Source organism: Oryzias latipes, chromosome 12, assembly GCF_002234675.1.
Source record: "Oryzias latipes chromosome 12, ASM223467v1".
Classification (NCBI taxonomy): domain Eukaryota; kingdom Metazoa; phylum Chordata; class Actinopteri; order Beloniformes; family Adrianichthyidae; genus Oryzias; species Oryzias latipes.
The window spans coordinates 7,298,447-7,315,374 of record NC_019870.2 but is presented as its reverse complement, the minus strand read 5'-3'; the positions used below and the strand labels follow the sequence as shown (position 1 = coordinate 7,315,374).

Here is a 16,928-nt window from a genome sequence, read left to right as displayed (position 1 = left end):
AAAAAAGTCTGGTCTTTACCACAAAAATACTTCTTAACAAATAAAGTCAAAGAAATCTCTTTTAAACTCCTACACAGATTTTATCCAGCAAAGCATTACTTAACTAAATTTAAGGCTGACATAAACACCAGTTGTACTTTCTGCCAGAAACAACCTGAAACCTGCTCTCATTTATTCTGGTCTTGTGAATTTACATACAGATTTTGGAAAAACATTCACAAATTTATCACCGATTCTATTTTTGCTGACATACAACTTTATTATAAAAACATACTTTTTGGTTTTCATAGCTTTGATGTCAAAGACCGTGATGCTTTCTTTTGTGTAAACATGGTATTATTTATCGCTAAATTTCATATACACAAAAGAAAATTTTCCAATAAAAAACCGGATTTCTTTGTGTTCAAACTGGAACTGCAGCGTTATTTAAACTTAATTTCTGCTTCAAAAAATACAAAAGCTCAAAAAACAATTAGCATCTGTAATTCTTTTGGACTGCTGACATAGATTTACTCTCGCATTTTCTCTTTTCTCTTTTCTCTTTTTTTTTTTGTTTCTTTTTATTTCTTATTCCCTTTTGTGTTTATTATTAATAATTAGTATTTTTTAAAGAATGCAACATGTTTGTTCTGTATTCAGAATTCTATTGTACATTATATGTGCATAATTGTTGTATTTTCTTGTTTTGTATGTTGCAATTGTTCAATAAAAAAAAAAAAAAAGAGATCTGTGTCTTTAAGGAACAGTCAGTGACGTCACACGGTGCTCCGCTCCCATTGGTTGGTTGACTTCCGTACACTGGAGTCCAGCAGCATGGCAGCAGCGCCGTGGAACAGAGTCAACATCCCGTTTCCCGCCGCTGTTTCGTGCGTGCGCGTGCCGTTCACGTCAGCTTCAGGTGTGGATGATGCTCGTCTGCAGGTCACGTGACGGGCGCAGACTCCTGTAGTGTCTGCGTAAACGTGATCATCATCTCGTTGTTTTTCTTCTTTTCCGGAACAGCCTGTAAGGTGAAGTCCGTGTGCGCGGGAAACGAGACGGTGCTGAAGCTCGTCCGCTGTGAGGTTCTGCAGACGGAGGTCCGAGTCCTGTACGAGCTGCTGCACGTGCTCCACAACAGCTTCAGGGCCAACAAGACCCTCCAGGCCCTACGGCAGGTCAGGACTCACTGCGCATGACACTCACTCAGGCCTGAGGGCTTCGCTTGGCTGCAGCTGTCGTCTCCTTCAGGTGGAACAATGTGTGAACAGACTGAAGATGATGAGGCTGGAGGATGCCCTCCAGGAGCTGGCGGACCTGTGTCCAAACAAGGCCCAGAGGTGTGGATCTCCAAACAGTCACATGCCCAACATGTCCAAAGCCTGACGGAGGTCTGGCTGTGTTTCAGAGGCCTGGGCTTGAAGACGGGCGAGTGTTCGGTTCCGAGTCAGCCCACGCTGGAGTGGACCTGCCTGAAGGTCCTGGGAGCTGCTGAGCTCCTGAGCTGCTGCCTGCAGCGTTGCAGCCGAGCCTTCCTGTATCCTTTCAGCAGAGGTTCTGCAGAACAGACGGATTCATCCGTTTGGTTCTGCTCAGGCAGGGGTCTGCACCCTGAGGCTCCGGGGCCACATGCAGCTCTTCTGTCCCTTCACTGGGACTATTGGGGTTTGAAGAAAAATGCAAACAATTTGAGTAAATAAGGGGTTCGTTGTTTAGTCATTTCTGCTTCCACTTCTGCAGGAGGATCTTTTATTTTGAAAGGACCGTGTGTCATGTAGAGACAAATAGAAAACTGTTTTGGAAATATTTAAAAGCTACATTTTATAATTGAATGCACTTATCAAATGTGGCAAAAGCACTCATAGGTTTGTAAGAAACTGGACCAAACAAATTGTTCCCAAGACTAAGGTGAAAATGTCTTTCTCACCAGAGGAACAAACATCATCTCGAGCAGTTGAAGCTTAAAATGAGTCATCTTTCATACATTTTAACAATATTTCAGTGAATAAACAGGTGTCTTCTATGTTAGTTGGGCGTAGGCCATCAATAACTCGCCGCCATCGTCTCCTGACCTGGACAATCCTTTCCAGGTTCCTTCTTCACGTTGGTCTTGGTCTTCCTCGTTTTCCTCTTCCTCTGTAGGGATTCCAGGCTTGACGGCTGATGCCTTCTGGGCTCTTCTTCTCCTGGTTTGTTCTCTTTCTTCGTCGTTGGTGGATCTTAAGGATTCTTCTTAGACAGGAGCTGACGAACGTCTGGCATCTCTCGACGGTGGTTGTTGTTGTCCGTGTTCCAGCTCTGTACTTCAGGACAGACTGGATGTTTTTAGTTTAACCGTTGAATGTTGGTGATGATTGGAGCTGCGGATGTCCTTAAGGGTCGGTGTTGGTGGCCTCGCCCTTCCAGTGTGTTTTTTTTTTTTTTTACCTCAGTGCGTGTTCCCTCCTTGTTTTGTTTTTTTCACCACACCGCCAAGACCCGTGATGGTAGATGGCGTATACTTGTTTATACTTATTACCATGGTCTCCACCTCTCCCAGCTTCCCCCAGCTCTCTGCTGGTAGAGCTCAGGATCTTGGTCTTCTAGGGGTGAATATAGAAATCAACTTTTGTTCTTCCTCTGATGTTGGCCATGCGAGAGTAGATGAAGGTCGTCTAGCTGTGACCAGAAGGTCGTCCGGATTCTTCTGTCTGTACATGTTAGGATCTTCTTGTTTCTTTTGTTGCCATTTCCTTTTTCCGACTCGGTTCCTCTTTGGTTCCCATGTTTCCTTCCATTTTACCGTTTCTTTTCCCTCAACGGACATTTGGTTCAGACTTTCTAGGCAGCAGCTCAGATGTGAGGAGTTCATCGTACTGAACGTGGTGATCACCAGCATGCTGAGTCGTCTCTGGTAGCAGCCCCGCACGTCTCCAAACTCCACTTCTGTTGGGCTCCTCAGCAGTTGAGATGATTCCCGCCTTTGTCCTCTCGCAGGGTGATTTTCCGGGGAATGCTGTCTGGGCTGTCTGCTCTGTACCCGCCGCTCCTGGAGCTCCTCGGGGACGTGTCCCGAGCCCGGCCCATGCCCTACTTGGCGCAAAACTCCCTGCCGGCTGATTTGCCTGCGACTCCGGGTCCGTCTCGTTCAGTTCTGCCTAGGAAGCATCCGACTGTTGGTGCTGCACAGCAGACGAGGGGGCGGCAGAGCGGGAAGAAAGCATCGTGGAGACGGAGGGAAGACCTGGGTGTTGCTGTGGAGAGAGGTGGGCCCTTCTCATCTCGCATGGTCTGTTGATTATGAAACACTATTTAACCTCTGATATTTTCTTCCAGATCTCGAGAATCACACGGATATCAAGCCCTGTTTTAATATTTTCAGGAAGGTTTGTGAACAGTTTGTACATGTTTACTGTCAACAGCTGACGGATCTACGATGATGTCATCGTTTGTGCTTCAGGCCAAACCTTTGCAAGAAGAAAAGGAGCTAACCTTCAGGAAGCAACTGAGAGAAGCAAGAAGCTTTGCATGTCTGTCGGCGCATCTCCAGGACATGATTGTGTGGTTCAAATCCCACCGGATGCAGAGGGAAAAACGCCTCCTGACGTTCCTACATCTGAAGTGCCTTAAGATGAAATGCCTGGAGGCAGCAGGACACGAGTAAGAGATCTGCAGAGCAAACTGTGCAAGGGGATGAACTGAGCATGCTCACATTTATCGTCCCCCATTTTCAGCGTCCACAGGAAGTTGCGTTTCCTCAGACAGGAAGTTAGCTGGGCTTCATCTCCACCTGGATCGGCGAGGAAGCGTCTTCATTTCTGTGCTGTAATCAGGAGACGCAGAAGCGCCAGAAGCCTCCTCGGGTCGCGCAGAGGAAGGCGTCTGCCAGGAGGAGGAGGCAGGAGAAAAGCGCCGACGGTGAAGCCGAGAAAGACGGCGGTGACAGAACTGAACCGAGACGAGCAGCAGAGCAGACCGGAGCTGGCGCTTCAGACCACTGGCTCTCATGATGACATCGATGCTATATTTGCCTCTGTAGGTCTGTGAGACTTCAGTTTATGAGAGAAAACATGAAATCAAGCGAGTGCAAACGCCGTCATGATGATGGGAAATGCGGCTCCCAGCACAGAACTGTCATTGTTGGTAAACGAAAGAGCCTCCAGCCAAAGAGGGGGAGTGATGCAGGTCAGTGTAAGTGTGCCTTCTGTGTGACATCCAACTGACTAAAGAAAAATAACTTTATTGTCATTGGACAACAACCTTTAGCAGCAACTCCCTTCTGCAAAAACACTGCAAGAACGTCAAACGGTTTCTGTGACTTTCAGGACAGAAAATGAGATCTGACCTTGACGTAACAAACCCAAATGGAACATGACGTTTAGAAGAAAATCCCCTCCTGGTGAAAATTCTCTCACATGATGTAGTTTGATTTACAGCCAGAGTTTACAAAAAGAGGTCATTTTGTGATGTTCTGGCACCACCTGGTGGAGAAGACGGTTATTGCACCTTCAAAATCATTGACCTGAACCACTTCACCAGACCCAAACAGCTTTGGTTGTTAAGTGTATTGTTTGACCTTATCAGTTGTGATTTACGTTAGTGCTGTCATACACAGCACTAACGTTTTGTTTTAAAGGATTAATTACTGATTACCTGTTTGTAATCTGACCTAATAACTGCTGAGGTATTTTTATTTACATTTGTGACATTGTGGTGCAGTAAAAGATCCAAATAGTTTAAAAAGTGACAGTGGACAGTAAACTACATTTGATTTACGAAAAACAAAAATAAAAAGGTATTTGCAAGTCCTTTTTTTTATTTATTTATTATTTTTGAGCACAATACAAAACAACACCAGAACATTTACATAAAATTCCCAAAATATGGTGGATACAAGAAAGCATAACGCAATTTGAGAGGAAGCAAAAAAGAAAATTCTTATCAGTATGCATACATAAACCTATCCATATTCATAATCATAGAGAAATTAGGGAAAAGTATAACATAAGAAAACAACAATTTCAGAGTTGGATAGTGTTACAAAATGCAGGGGAATACAACAGATAAATAAATTGTCTCAGATACTGGGAATATCACGCAAGGTGTCATAAACTGTTATGGCTTTAGGTGAATCGATTAACGTTATGGATTGTAAGTATAAATTGACCTCATTGGTAAAGAAAGTAAAGCTGGGATGACATTTCTGTAACCTATTTTTGTGTATAAAAAACTTGGCTAAGCATAACGCAGTGTTGATACATACATTATTTACATTGTTGTGTAGTGACAGGCCAAAGATTGTTACTTCTTTCGAAAAGAAGTCCATGATGAATGGGAATTTATTTTTTAACCATTTGCAAACATCCAACCAGAACACTTGTACAACACCACACAGGAAAAATGTGTGGTCGATGTCTTCAACAGCAGTTTGGCAGAAGGAACAGCTGTTGTCATCAATGTTGAAACGTAATCTAAGTAATTCTTTGGAGGGATAAATATCATTCATAATTTTGAAGTGTGTTTCTTTAACTTTTGGGGAAATATGAAGTTTCATGAAAGCGGTTCTTTATTTAGTAACATTTTGTTCAAATTTCTGCAGTATATTGTTTTTGTTCTGTCGTCCAGGAAAAAAACCTTTCAGGTATTTGCAAGTCCAGTTATTTTTCCTCCAACGGAAATCTGTCCTGACGTCACTTCCTGCCGTTCGGTCTGAATTGACTTCCGGAAGGCGGGGACTGCTGCTGGCAGCAGTTTTGTAGCTCCGATGCTTCTGTCAGTCACAGGGAAGCAGCCGGGAGGAGAGCATCTTCTGAAGGCTGAAAGTACAACGTGTTTTTTCGGTAAGACATGTTCAAACGGATTGGAAGAGGTGAAGCAGCTTTGTGTTTCTGGGTTTATGGACATGTAAAGAAAGAAGCGTCGCGTGATGTTAAAGGGGAGGGAAGGTGGCTGACAGAGAGATGACCGCCCCAGAGAGACAGACAGAGCCGTAACTACTCAGGTTTTTATGTGTTCATTGCTATTTGTTCTCATCTGTCTGTTGGTTTCAAATAAATTAGTTTAAAGTTCGGTTATCCATCAGTTTTGTGGTTTTGAGCGGACTGGCTCAGTCGTTCCCGTTAGTTCCCTGGCTGCGCGGCCGTTGCTAGGCAATAACGGGTTTAAGTCCGGGTCTACCGCTAGCTTTACTGCTGTCGTTCCGCTTCTGTCTGTTAATGTTTACGGGAGTTCTGGATAATATTCTCTGACCGAACAGCTTATGATATTCAGATGGGAGGACATGCCATCATGTTGCCGTTTGAATGTCAAAACTAAAACCTATTTCTGGTCAGATAACAAGCCAATACTAGTCTATAAAAAACACCGACCGGCAGGTGTTTTCTAGATCCACCACCTTTCATGCATTTGATTATTAGCAGACTTGAAAATCAGATGCAAATAAAAGTTGCTGAATCTATTTTCTGTGCGAATACATAAAAGTGAGCTGTATGTTTGCAGATGACAGTGTTGTGTGTCAGACTGAAGGACTCTGTTGGCAAAGCAAAACACACCTTTCCCAGTCTGAGGAACACTCCCATCAATAGGAATCCCTTAAAATGTATTTTAAATGTTCCAGCAGGGATATGAACTGCCAGTGTTCAATTGCACACGGACGCCCCCGTGCCCCCCTCCCCTTCGTCATAAACGACTCCTTCAGACAATGCTGATCCCAGCACATTCCCAGCAGAGTCAGGAAAACCAGGACCTTACTCAGCTTTTTTCCAGTCCCTTTGCAAAACCTTAAAGATACTTTGAACTGTTTTTGACACATGCCCATCACAGAAGACTATACTTTAGTGTAACTAACTTTTTTCAATTAGAAAAACAACTAATGCAAAACACTTTGCATGTAGATCATCTCAATTAGCAAGTAGTTTCAAAGGCTCATGTTGCATTTGGTCATATTTCTAATCATCTTGTTTTATTTCCAATCGTCAGATGTAACCAGATTGTAAAAAGATAAGAATCATTTTTTCTGGATCCACTCTGCAGTCCTCGCCACAGGTCAGCAATAATGTGTTTTATTGTGTTAATTTAACTTTTCAAAGCTTTTCGATTTTTATCGCCTTCATCTCTTTTGCTTGATTTTAAGCTTTTTGTATAAAACGTAATCATCTTTAATTTTTTTTTTTGAAGAAGCTCTAAATCATTGAAAAAAAAGTATTTAGTGTGTATTTGTGTTTCTAAAGAATCATCTGGCAAGAAGTTTTGTCGTGGATAAAGAAAACTTATTACACATAAGCAGAAAAATTATATAATCCAGTTTTTCAAATCTAATTTTAAATATTTTTACTGCAAGAATGAGAATGTTAAAAGTCGTTTTCAGGTCTTTACTTCTCAGACATCAGTTGGAAATATCTAGTCCAGCTGAGAAACGTTGAAACTTTGAGCCATAACATCTTCATCTTCCCACAGTTCCTCACTCCTTCTACCCTTTTACTGACATGTTCACACACCGGCTCTCTGAAGATGCTGTTTGGTGCTCCAGTCAAGGACAGCGTTGAAAACACTGATGTTTCTCACGCACTGATGGCAAAAACGGAAAGGTTAGCTTTCACGAAACAACCCGCTATCCTAGTATTTTATAAATAGACACCAGTGTTTAGCTGTAAACACAGAAGTTGACCTTCAGCCCTCTCAGGTCTTTCAGGCCCAAATAGAAAATGTTTCCTCTGGAGCGTTGTTCGCGTTTGCTGACTGGTTAACTGAAGGCATTGCAGGACCTAGGCTCTGTCCCAATTCCCACCCTAACCCCTAACTGCTAAAAAACTTTATAGTGCAGCAGAATCTAGTGCCGTGAATTTTAAAAGCAATTCGGACACCATGCTCACTACTTTTCTTTTTTTTTTAAACGGCGGATATGACGTCATCAAATTCACATTGTTAAAATTGTATTAATATGAGCAATTTATCAATCCACTGTTTTCTGAAGATAAAAATGGTTTATTAAAAAAATACATTTAACTACATTTTTGGGCGTAAATTGTTCCAACGCAATGGATTGTGGTCTATATTCGCCAATCTAGTGAGCATTGATGCACACTAGTTTTTCGCAGAGACTTCTGGGAAATTTTTAGGGCATTTTGGAATCGCATTCGGACAGCACCACAAAATGTCGACGGCACTATACAGGGCACTATGTAGGGAGTAGTGAAGGAATTCGGACACAACCCTGATAAAGAAGGAATGCAGCTTCTGTCCTGTCAGTTAGTGAACGGAGCGATTCTCCTAGCAGAAGTCAAAAGGTTTGTGTCCAACCCGATGCTGAAACGCGAGCGCCTCCCTGCTTGTTCTGGATCCTTGATTGCTGAGGCAGATGTGTTTGGACACCACGGTCCTGTTCGGCTTCAGAGGGAGAGCCAGCTGTCTGATGTGAACGCAGAAGCCATTTCTGCACACATTCTGAATCCTGACCCCCCCCCACACCAAACACATCTGATGCTGAAGTTGAGGGATTTGAACAAACGGGGTTTAGGTCTCATTGCCCAGTTTAGTCAAAGGCGTCTCTGTGTGCTGCTGCTGCCGGGGCTTGTTAGTATTCGTCGTGCGATGCTTTTTGAAAATGTTTTCTTTGCTGCTGCGTGGCGTCCTCTTAAGAATAGTAAATCGTTTCCTGATCTCCATAGGCTGTGGCTGTTGTAGATGCTGGATCCCAAAGACCAAACACATTTCTGCTCGGCCCCGGGAGGGATTTGCTGTTAAATTATGTATTGTTTGTTGTGTTGCGATAAACAAACCGCAGAGAGTCTCATATCCCAGTCTTGTGCCACAGAAGTCTTAGTTTTAAATTTACCGCATGGCTGAGTTGATTCAACCACGTTTGTGGTTTATTGTTTAAGCCACACTCAGCAGAAGGATGCATTCTTTCTTCTTCACACGTTCAGAGAAACAATATTGTTGGATGGAAAGTGAATAGGACTGTTCTGATGTGCAGCTGGGAATTTTCCAAATCCCCTCAGCCTTACCTTGAACTTGAAAAAGGAAACTGGAAGATGTGTGCCTCTGTGGTATGACTGCAAATGTCTGCTGCTTTAAAAACATACACTTGCATGTTGGTGGTCACGGACACCCTCTTGCTGTTTGTGAGGATCCTTCAGCCCAACTCGCAATGTTCAGGAAAAGCAACAGGTCTCTGTCAACGTGAAGAGTCCAAAAAAGTGCAGGCAGAAGTTCTGCTATTCATTTGATCCGTTGGGGTTCACTATAGATGTGTTGGGATATACCCTGCAAATGTTGGTCTGTATACAGGTTGTGGTGTGAAGACGTAGTTACTCTGCCCAGAAATGTCAACAATAGTTTTTGCAATAACTAGAGTTGGTGCTCTGCTGCATTTAATCCCTAAAGAAATGTTACATGAGGACGTCTGAGTTCAGAACCACCAATGAAAGCCAGTCTGAAGACATTCCTGTCAACGGCTTAGCAGCCAAAGTGGTCTGATGGACCCCTCCCTTCCTAGAAAGACCAAGCGGAGTTCGGCCTCATATGTGGGACATGCGGTAATATTCATTCCTCGTTTTTGGTGCAATGCAATCCGGGTCGCCATTATCTTTACAGGACGTGTCCTGCTGTGTCTGAATTTGTTTTGAACTATTTCTCTCTTGTTGTTCATGAATTCATCTTCCTCTGTAGTATTTGTCATTGCTCAGGTTTGGGGAAGTAGGCTATATGTGAATTATTGAAACGGTGACACACAAAAGTCGGGTTTCCCCCCATCAGCTGCGTAGCTGTGTGTGTGTGTTTGCGGGGGTGTCCTTTTGCCAGCGCGGTGGCGCTCAACAATGACAGGAAGAGCCCGCACTTCCTGTTTAGAGAGAGTGGACCCATGATGCCAGCAGCTCTTTTAAACATTCGGAGGAGCTCTTGTTGATGGAAAAACTGGAATCATTTTCACACCAGGGTTTCCAAAAAGCCCAAAATCCAACAAATGTTGGGCAGGTTTTCAAAATGCGAATAAAAAGGAAAACGGAAAGAATGAAAAATCCAGAGCCTGTCTTTTATTCACAGGAGAACAGAAATAACTTCTGCTTATGAGTAAAAATGATAGAAAAGACAGAACAGAGCGGCGTCTGTTCAAACCAGGAAGATGACCATCAAACGTGTTCATGAGGAGATTTTATGCCAAAGTGGGAAACAGCATTTTTATAGTCAGCTTGCCCTGAAATTTGGAGCTCATGCTAAAAAGTGTTCTGTTTTACTGAGTGATGATGTCACAGAATGGTTTCATTTCTGCTTTACTTGTCAGGTCTTTTAGAATAACAATCGCATGGGGCAGCTGTGTCAAATCAAAGGAAAGCCTTTGCAAAGAACCAGCTATGCATCATTCGACGATCTTTACCCACTGATGTAATAGAAATGAAGTGAGGTCATCTAGAAATGCCATTCTTTTAGACCACTTTCAAATATTTTATTGTTTTCCTGTTTCTCTTTATTTCTCTCTTTATTCTAGTATTTTCCGCCATTTTTTGCCGCTATTTCAACCATTAAAATATTAAAATATTCCAGGATTTCTGCCTCAAATACATTGGGAATCCTTGGTGCAAAGGTTCGGTGGTTCGATACCCAGCACTGGCATTTTTCACAAAAATATCTTTTTTTGTTTTTGTGCTGTTTTGACTTTATTTATGGTCAACTTTGATCATTTCTTTATTTAATTATTATTATTTTTAATTTTTTTGTCTATTATTCCCCTTTAAGTTTCATTTCCTTCAGCAGTACAGCATTCAACCCTGCATTTTCTTCTGGAAATGCAGCTCCTTGTAGTTTCACAGAAAGTCCCATGAAGCATACTGCAGGTGTGAGCCTCAAAGCATGCGGTGTCTGCCTCACACCCACTGGCTCCGTCCAGGCCCCAAGGCATGATGGTCTACCTAGGATCATGAGCTCTTCTGAAGACATGGACACCACCCAAAGGCATCTTTTTATTTTCACACCAGGACTTGTCTGTCCTCCTCAAATCAAATATTACTCTTTATGCTGCATTTATGCCTTTTGTAACGCAACATCACGATGGGTGGATCACCATTTCAGAGGGGTCAGAAATGTACCTTCTCCATGGTACATTGCATCCACTTCTCCATGTTCAGGCAGAAACCAGCAGGCAGTCTGAGTGTTTATAAGAGAAACCTCCAACGTTGACGCTCTGTTCTCGTTTGCTCCATCTTGCCCCGTGGCTTTTTGGCAGGAGGATGATTTGTTTTGACGGCTGTTGGACACTCTTGAATTCTTGTCCATTCCCACGAGGAAAGGGTTAAGATGGTCGGGTCAACTGAAGTGGAACAAGTTTAACAATTCGTTCAAAGTTGGATCTTCAGAGAGAAACTGCTTTACGAGATCCTGAAGTCAGTCAAAAAGCAATCGACTGTGAGCTTCCATCTTCTGAGGGCAGAGCTGTTGGGAAGCAGACAGACCGCCACGCGAGTCTCTCTTCCTTTTAACCTGTTTAGTGTATGATCCCTGTTTAACACCTTTGTAAATCCTGCCTTGCTGTCGGGAACGATGGCTTCATTACTTCTGATCAGTTGCGATGACCTTTTGATAGTGAACTTAAAGTTTCTGGAATGGCGAGTAGGCAATTTGGCACTTTAATGGGATGGTGGGGGGGTTATGATCTGAGATTTGTTGGAGTGCAGCCTAGAGCCTTGGCACGGTTGGTTACGGTCACAGAGAGCGCTGCTAAGTAACAACCGCCATCTGTCCCTGCACTCGTGTTTCCTCCTTATGGAGGTTATTTACTGGAGATGGTGACGCTTCCTCTTTTGTCATTCGCAGGTCGTCTCTGATGGTGTGCACGTGTCGGCGTGTAAAACAGACAGCAGCATCGCACCATGGCAGCCAATAAAGGGAAAAGCCAGAGCTCTCTGGCTCTGCACAAGGTGATAATGGTGGGAAGTGGAGGTGTGGGGAAGTCTGCCCTCACCCTGCAGTTCATGTACGATGAGGTGAGTCCATCCTGTTTTACATCCTTCTTCCAAAACTCAGTAGAGCGGTGCTTTCTAAAACAGAGGGGGAAGTTCCTTTATTATTAATAACTATAATATGATTATTTATTTATTATGATTATTATTTATTTATTTATTATGATTTATTTTGATTATTTATTTATTTAAAAATACCTGTTCAGGAAATGGATTGAATAGATTTCTTTTCCTTTTTTCCATCCAACGTCTCGTCCAGAACATCACATCATTTACAGGAAACAAGGGATACAAATAACAAATGTGAAATCTTTCCATTTGCAGTTTGTGGAAGACTACGAGCCCACCAAAGCGGACAGCTACAGGAAAAAGGTGGTCCTGGACGGAGACGAAGTCCAGATCGACATCCTGGACACAGCGGGCCAGGAGGACTATGCCGCCATACGGGACAATTACTTCCGCAGTGGGGAGGGGTTCTTGTTGGTGTTCTCGATCACAGAACAAGAGTCCTTCACAGCCACCGATGAGTTCAGGTACGGCGGCTCCACCTCCTGCAGCTGCTAAAAGATGACTTTTTAAATGTTGCAGAAAATAAATCATTTATGGAAATGAAGATCCAAGAGGTTTCTTATCGAGAAGCAGTATGGATAAGAGGAGCAGTGTTGATACAATCTTTAACCCATCTCTAGTGATGATAGCATTACGGGAATCATCTCCACCTGTCAAACGGTGCACTCTTAACTCTTGGGACACTGGGAATCTAGAAGCTCTTATTCATCCCTTCCTGAGCTGTAAATTGGAATTGTGGGTTCAGCAGCCTAAATGAAACCATGTTTGACAGCAGCTCTGCCGGTTTTCAGGATTCCTGTTGCATCTGTGGTGTGAAAATGCCCGAGAATCAGACGATACGCTCTGTGTTGGCAGGGAGCAGATCCTGCGGGTGAAGGCGGACGAGGACAAAATTCCTCTGCTGCTGGTGGGGAACAAGTCTGACTTGGAGGAACGCAGACATGTGTCTGTGGAGGAGGCGCGTCGGAAGGCAGAGGAGTGGGGAGCCCAGTACGTGGAGACGTCTGCCAAAACCCGAGCCAATGTTGACAAGGTACGGCCACGCACACTCCACCGTGTTCAGAACGGCGCAAAGGTGTCCTGCTTTAGAACCAGCCCCCCAAACTTTAGGACAAAGAAATACATATCTATGATAAAACTACCCTCGAGTCTTTGCAAACCCTTCTGGAGGGATTCTTTCTACAAAGCGTGTTCTTTGACCTGTGTAATCTAAAGGTACGGGTCATTAATGTCCTGCAAAAAGGAAAACCGCAAAGTGAGCTTGTGAATGAGCTGCAGATAGAAAGAATATCCTCCCACTTTACATTAGGAATGCACAATCATATTAACATGGGCAGATATTTATATAATCTGTTTTTTTTTATACACTGACTGTTAGTTTTACATCAGCGGACCTGCAACAAATTCAAAATTCAGCTTGTCGGCCTGGTGGAAGTCCCTTAAAGTCTTGGAAAGACATTTTCTCTGTACAGATTCAGTTACACTATAGAGCTGTTTAGCACCTTGGTATTTCCTGTGGGTCACCTGCATGAGCCGTACAGATGTGCCCAGTTTTGATCCTGCAGACAGTCCATTTCCACCAGTTGGAACAAAGCTTTAGATCGGGGGTGGGCAAACATTTCCACTCGGGGGTCACAAAGGGGTCTAATATCCGATAGAAGGGTCGAACCAGGAGAAAGGCGTGGAGTGTTTTGGTAATCCACCTTATTAGAGAAAGAGGAAAAAACATGAAATGTGGCTGAAAACATTTGGATTGAAACTTAAAAACAATTTTTTGTTTTTGTTTTTAATAATTAATCAATTGAAAACAAAACATTTTTTAAGGTTTTATTTCAAAACTGTGGCCTTTGTTCTCATTTTAGAGCCAGTTGATGAACTTCGTGTGAGAAACGCTGCGTTCATGTGCTGTTTGAATGATTGGAAGAATGAACAACAGCAAATCTTCCAACACCACATGGATGCTAGAGCGGGGGCCCCAAACGTTTTCTTGTGAGGGCCGCAGAACTGTTTTCTTCCTTGATGCGTCTGATTTCAAACTTTTACTGTGAAGCTCTTTGGTACCCTGAAGGAGTTGGAAAGTCGTCTATGAAGACAGTTTCATTCATAATCCTTTCAATACAGCAAAAAAAACCACTTTATAATATAAAATAAAAAACGTGGTTTTCAAAGAATAAAAGTTAGGCAAAATGATACTATTATGTCTTCTGTTCAGGCCGTGCCAAACATGGAGGCGGGCCGGAGCCGGTCCAAAGGCCGTAGCTTGCCCACCCCTTCTTTAGATGGGGTGGATATAGATAATAAACCAGAATGAACCTTATATTTATAATAACAGCTTCCCCAGGGCAGCTGTGGCTACATCAGTAGCTTGACACACTGTAAGCGCTTCAAGTGTTTGGAAAAGCGCCGATAAATCCAATCCACTATTATTATTATTATTAATAATGAATAATAAAAACTCTGCTTTCCTCTACCATCTGCAAAATTGTTGGTCATGTTCATCAAGAATGACCAACAGTAGAACCAGAGGCCTTTGACGTTCAAGGCCGCTTTCGATGACATCAGCTGCTGCTTGGAGGCTGCAGAGCATTCATCGTCTGGTCTCTGCTCCCGCCCCGTCCTTGGCCGTGGACCTCGTCTCGCGCCCCCAACTCCATCTGGATGAAGCCCATCTGCTGGACTATTCAAACATGTAGTTGTAGTGTTAGATAAGTTAATTCTTCTCTAAGAGTTCTGGTCCATCGCCTGACTGTCTTGGGGGAGGATCCCTCCGTCATGTGGACATCCCTGAGGTTTTCTTTTTTTCTTTTGAGTTTTTCTAAGGGCAGGGATAGTCTTAGTCTGTTTCATTTAGTTGAGCAATTACCTATTGAATTCTATGACTTCGTGTTCATTATTTCATGGTTATTATATAGTACGAAGAACTTATAATACTAGGCTTTATAAATAAAATTGTAATTGTTATTTGTAGTTTTAACTCATTCATGTCCTTTTGTGGTTTGTTGTGCTACAGAAGGAGACCAATCATTTTTCTCTGTGAGACACTGAAACCCAGAAACATGGATGAAAGCCCTCCACTGCCTCTGCAGGTTTGACACGGCTCTGAACTTCAGTTTTTGTTTGTCTGCAGGTGTTCTTTGACCTGATGCGAGAGGTACGAGGCAAGAAAATGTCCAAAAACAATCAGACCAACGGAAACGGGAAGAACAACAAGAGAAAGAGGCGTTTTCCAGCTCTGTGCTGTTTACTGTAAACACACGATGGGCGGGACGGATCCACCATCAAACTGTGACGCTGGAAACTGGAGCACATGTCAGACTGCAGCCTGAAATGACTAGCATTCGGCTTTCCATGAAACACTCATGTTAAAAATGATCGTCTAGAAAAACATCACTTTAACCTGTTGCCATTTTAAAGGGCCTGTTGGGAGACGGACCGTGACTGCAGTGCCTGAAGGCTCACACTGACAGACCAAAACCGCCGCTCTACGCTTTCCTCTGACCTGCTGTGCTTGTTCAGTAAACACAGCCCTTCGTTTCCTTTTTCATCCTAACTCCCAATCCATCCGGTTTTCATTCGGGAGCCTCGTCACCAATCTGCTGCTCCTTCATGTTAAGAGTCATGTGACCTTCTTCAGCTGTTGAGCTTTCATTTCAACCCTTACGTGTCCATTCTTTGCCATGGCATCCATTCTGTGCAGTCAGACAGATTTTGCTGGGACCAGGTTGTTCATGGAAGCGCAGCTGAAAGCTGTGAGGACCAATATTTGGGCACTGAGACTTAAATTCCCTGTGGATGAAGCTCCCAGTGGATCTCTGGGCCCTGATGTGACGTCTGGAACTGAAGGCGAGCTGACGCTCGTGGTCAACTGTGGCGATCGCTCCGGTCATCTCATCTGCTCGCGCTCTGCGCTGCAACAGCTGCCGACAATCGCACCGGCCACCCTAGCCCTGCCTCACGGCCAATGACTTCTCATATACAACTCTTCCTTTTCTTAAATGAAGTGCACTACAGGCCCAGAGGAGGGGCTTCACTGGAGATTCTAAAGCAGATCCTGTGCCAGTTCTACTGCAAGTCCTGGTCTGGGGATTTGCAGTGTGAACATTTTATTCAGTGTTTGTTTTTCAGGAATGTGAGTCGAGCAAAGCTTTGCTTCATAACTGTGGGAGTGAGAGGGAATCCGACGTTTGCACCACTGCCATACCTTTATGTCTTGTCCAGTTTGATCACCTTTTACTGTGAAATGCTCCTGTGTCTGAGCAGCTCAAGTGCTGCCAAATAAAAATGCCTTTACTTTGTAATCACTGCTTATTATTTAGGGTCCTAAATGCTAAAAATCCTCCTCACCTCCTGTCTCAACGCTCCAATTGTCCCTCTGCTGGTGAATGTAGGAAATGACAGCGTCATTGTTTCTGTCCAGGAAGCTGTGGTGTGAAATGTCACCATTTCGTTTCCTGGTTCCTTTGGGCCAATCTGTGACCCAGTTCAGCCGGCCCAGCTGCGGTGCAGCGCTGATTCCTCCTCTGCCAGCAGGAAGAGCACCACCAGCCCCTTCCTCGTGATATCCTACCTCCACTCGTATTAACCTCCCAACCTTCAGTTACACATCAGCACTGTAACATTATCCTTAAGATGAGGCCCCAACCGGGGCTCTCACAGTGGAACCCCTGGGGTGGTTGCATCAGAGAAAGTCATTTCACACGGTGGAGGCAGGGTCGACTTCATCGCCAGGCGAAGAACTCGCCGTACATCACTTTTAAAAGTGCTTTTCAAGTGGAAAGGTAGAGCTGCCGTTCCTTAGTGTTACGCAAAAAGACCACATTGCCACAGATTTATGGCGTGACGCTCCTCTGCAGTTAAATGTGGAAAACGCGAGCATGCGTTGCCTCAGGGAGGGCAGACAAAGTCCTGCTGTATTCCTATTGGGGTTATTTGCATGACTCAAATGTG

The 16,928-nt window shown here is 43.8% G+C and overlaps 2 protein-coding genes across 4 annotated transcripts; both read left to right on the top strand.

The window, feature by feature from the left end:
- Positions 1 to 769: 769 nt before the first annotated feature.
- nepro (nucleolus and neural progenitor protein) lies at positions 770 to 4,766 on the top strand. Its single transcript, XM_011473649.3, has 9 exons — positions 770 to 898; positions 1,003 to 1,157; positions 1,231 to 1,319; positions 1,388 to 1,516; positions 2,795 to 2,872; positions 2,956 to 3,224; positions 3,295 to 3,344; positions 3,419 to 3,618; positions 3,693 to 4,766. The coding sequence occupies exons 1-9, from the start codon at positions 814 to 816 to the stop codon at positions 4,003 to 4,005; spliced, it is 1,368 nt and encodes a 455-aa protein (XP_011471951.1). The 5' UTR covers positions 770 to 813; the 3' UTR covers positions 4,006 to 4,766.
- An 889-nt stretch (positions 4,767 to 5,655) lies between these two features.
- On the top strand, positions 5,656 to 16,279 carry LOC101157118 (ras-related protein Ral-B). Of its 3 annotated transcripts, XM_023960714.1 has the most exons (7): positions 5,657 to 5,798; positions 6,937 to 7,002; positions 7,414 to 7,544; positions 11,767 to 11,936; positions 12,237 to 12,445; positions 12,837 to 13,014; positions 15,109 to 16,279. In XM_023960714.1, the coding sequence occupies exons 4-7, from the start codon at positions 11,823 to 11,825 to the stop codon at positions 15,229 to 15,231; spliced, it is 624 nt and encodes a 207-aa protein (XP_023816482.1). In that variant the 5' UTR covers positions 5,657 to 5,798; positions 6,937 to 7,002; positions 7,414 to 7,544; positions 11,767 to 11,822; the 3' UTR covers positions 15,232 to 16,279. The 3 variants fall into 3 exon arrangements, with proteins under 3 accessions (XP_023816480.1, XP_023816482.1, XP_023816481.1); XM_023960713.1 differs by lacking the exon at positions 7,414 to 7,544; XM_023960712.1 differs by lacking the exons at positions 6,937 to 7,002; positions 7,414 to 7,544 and having other exon boundaries at positions 5,656 to 5,798.
- The last annotated feature ends 649 nt before the right edge of the window (positions 16,280 to 16,928 follow it).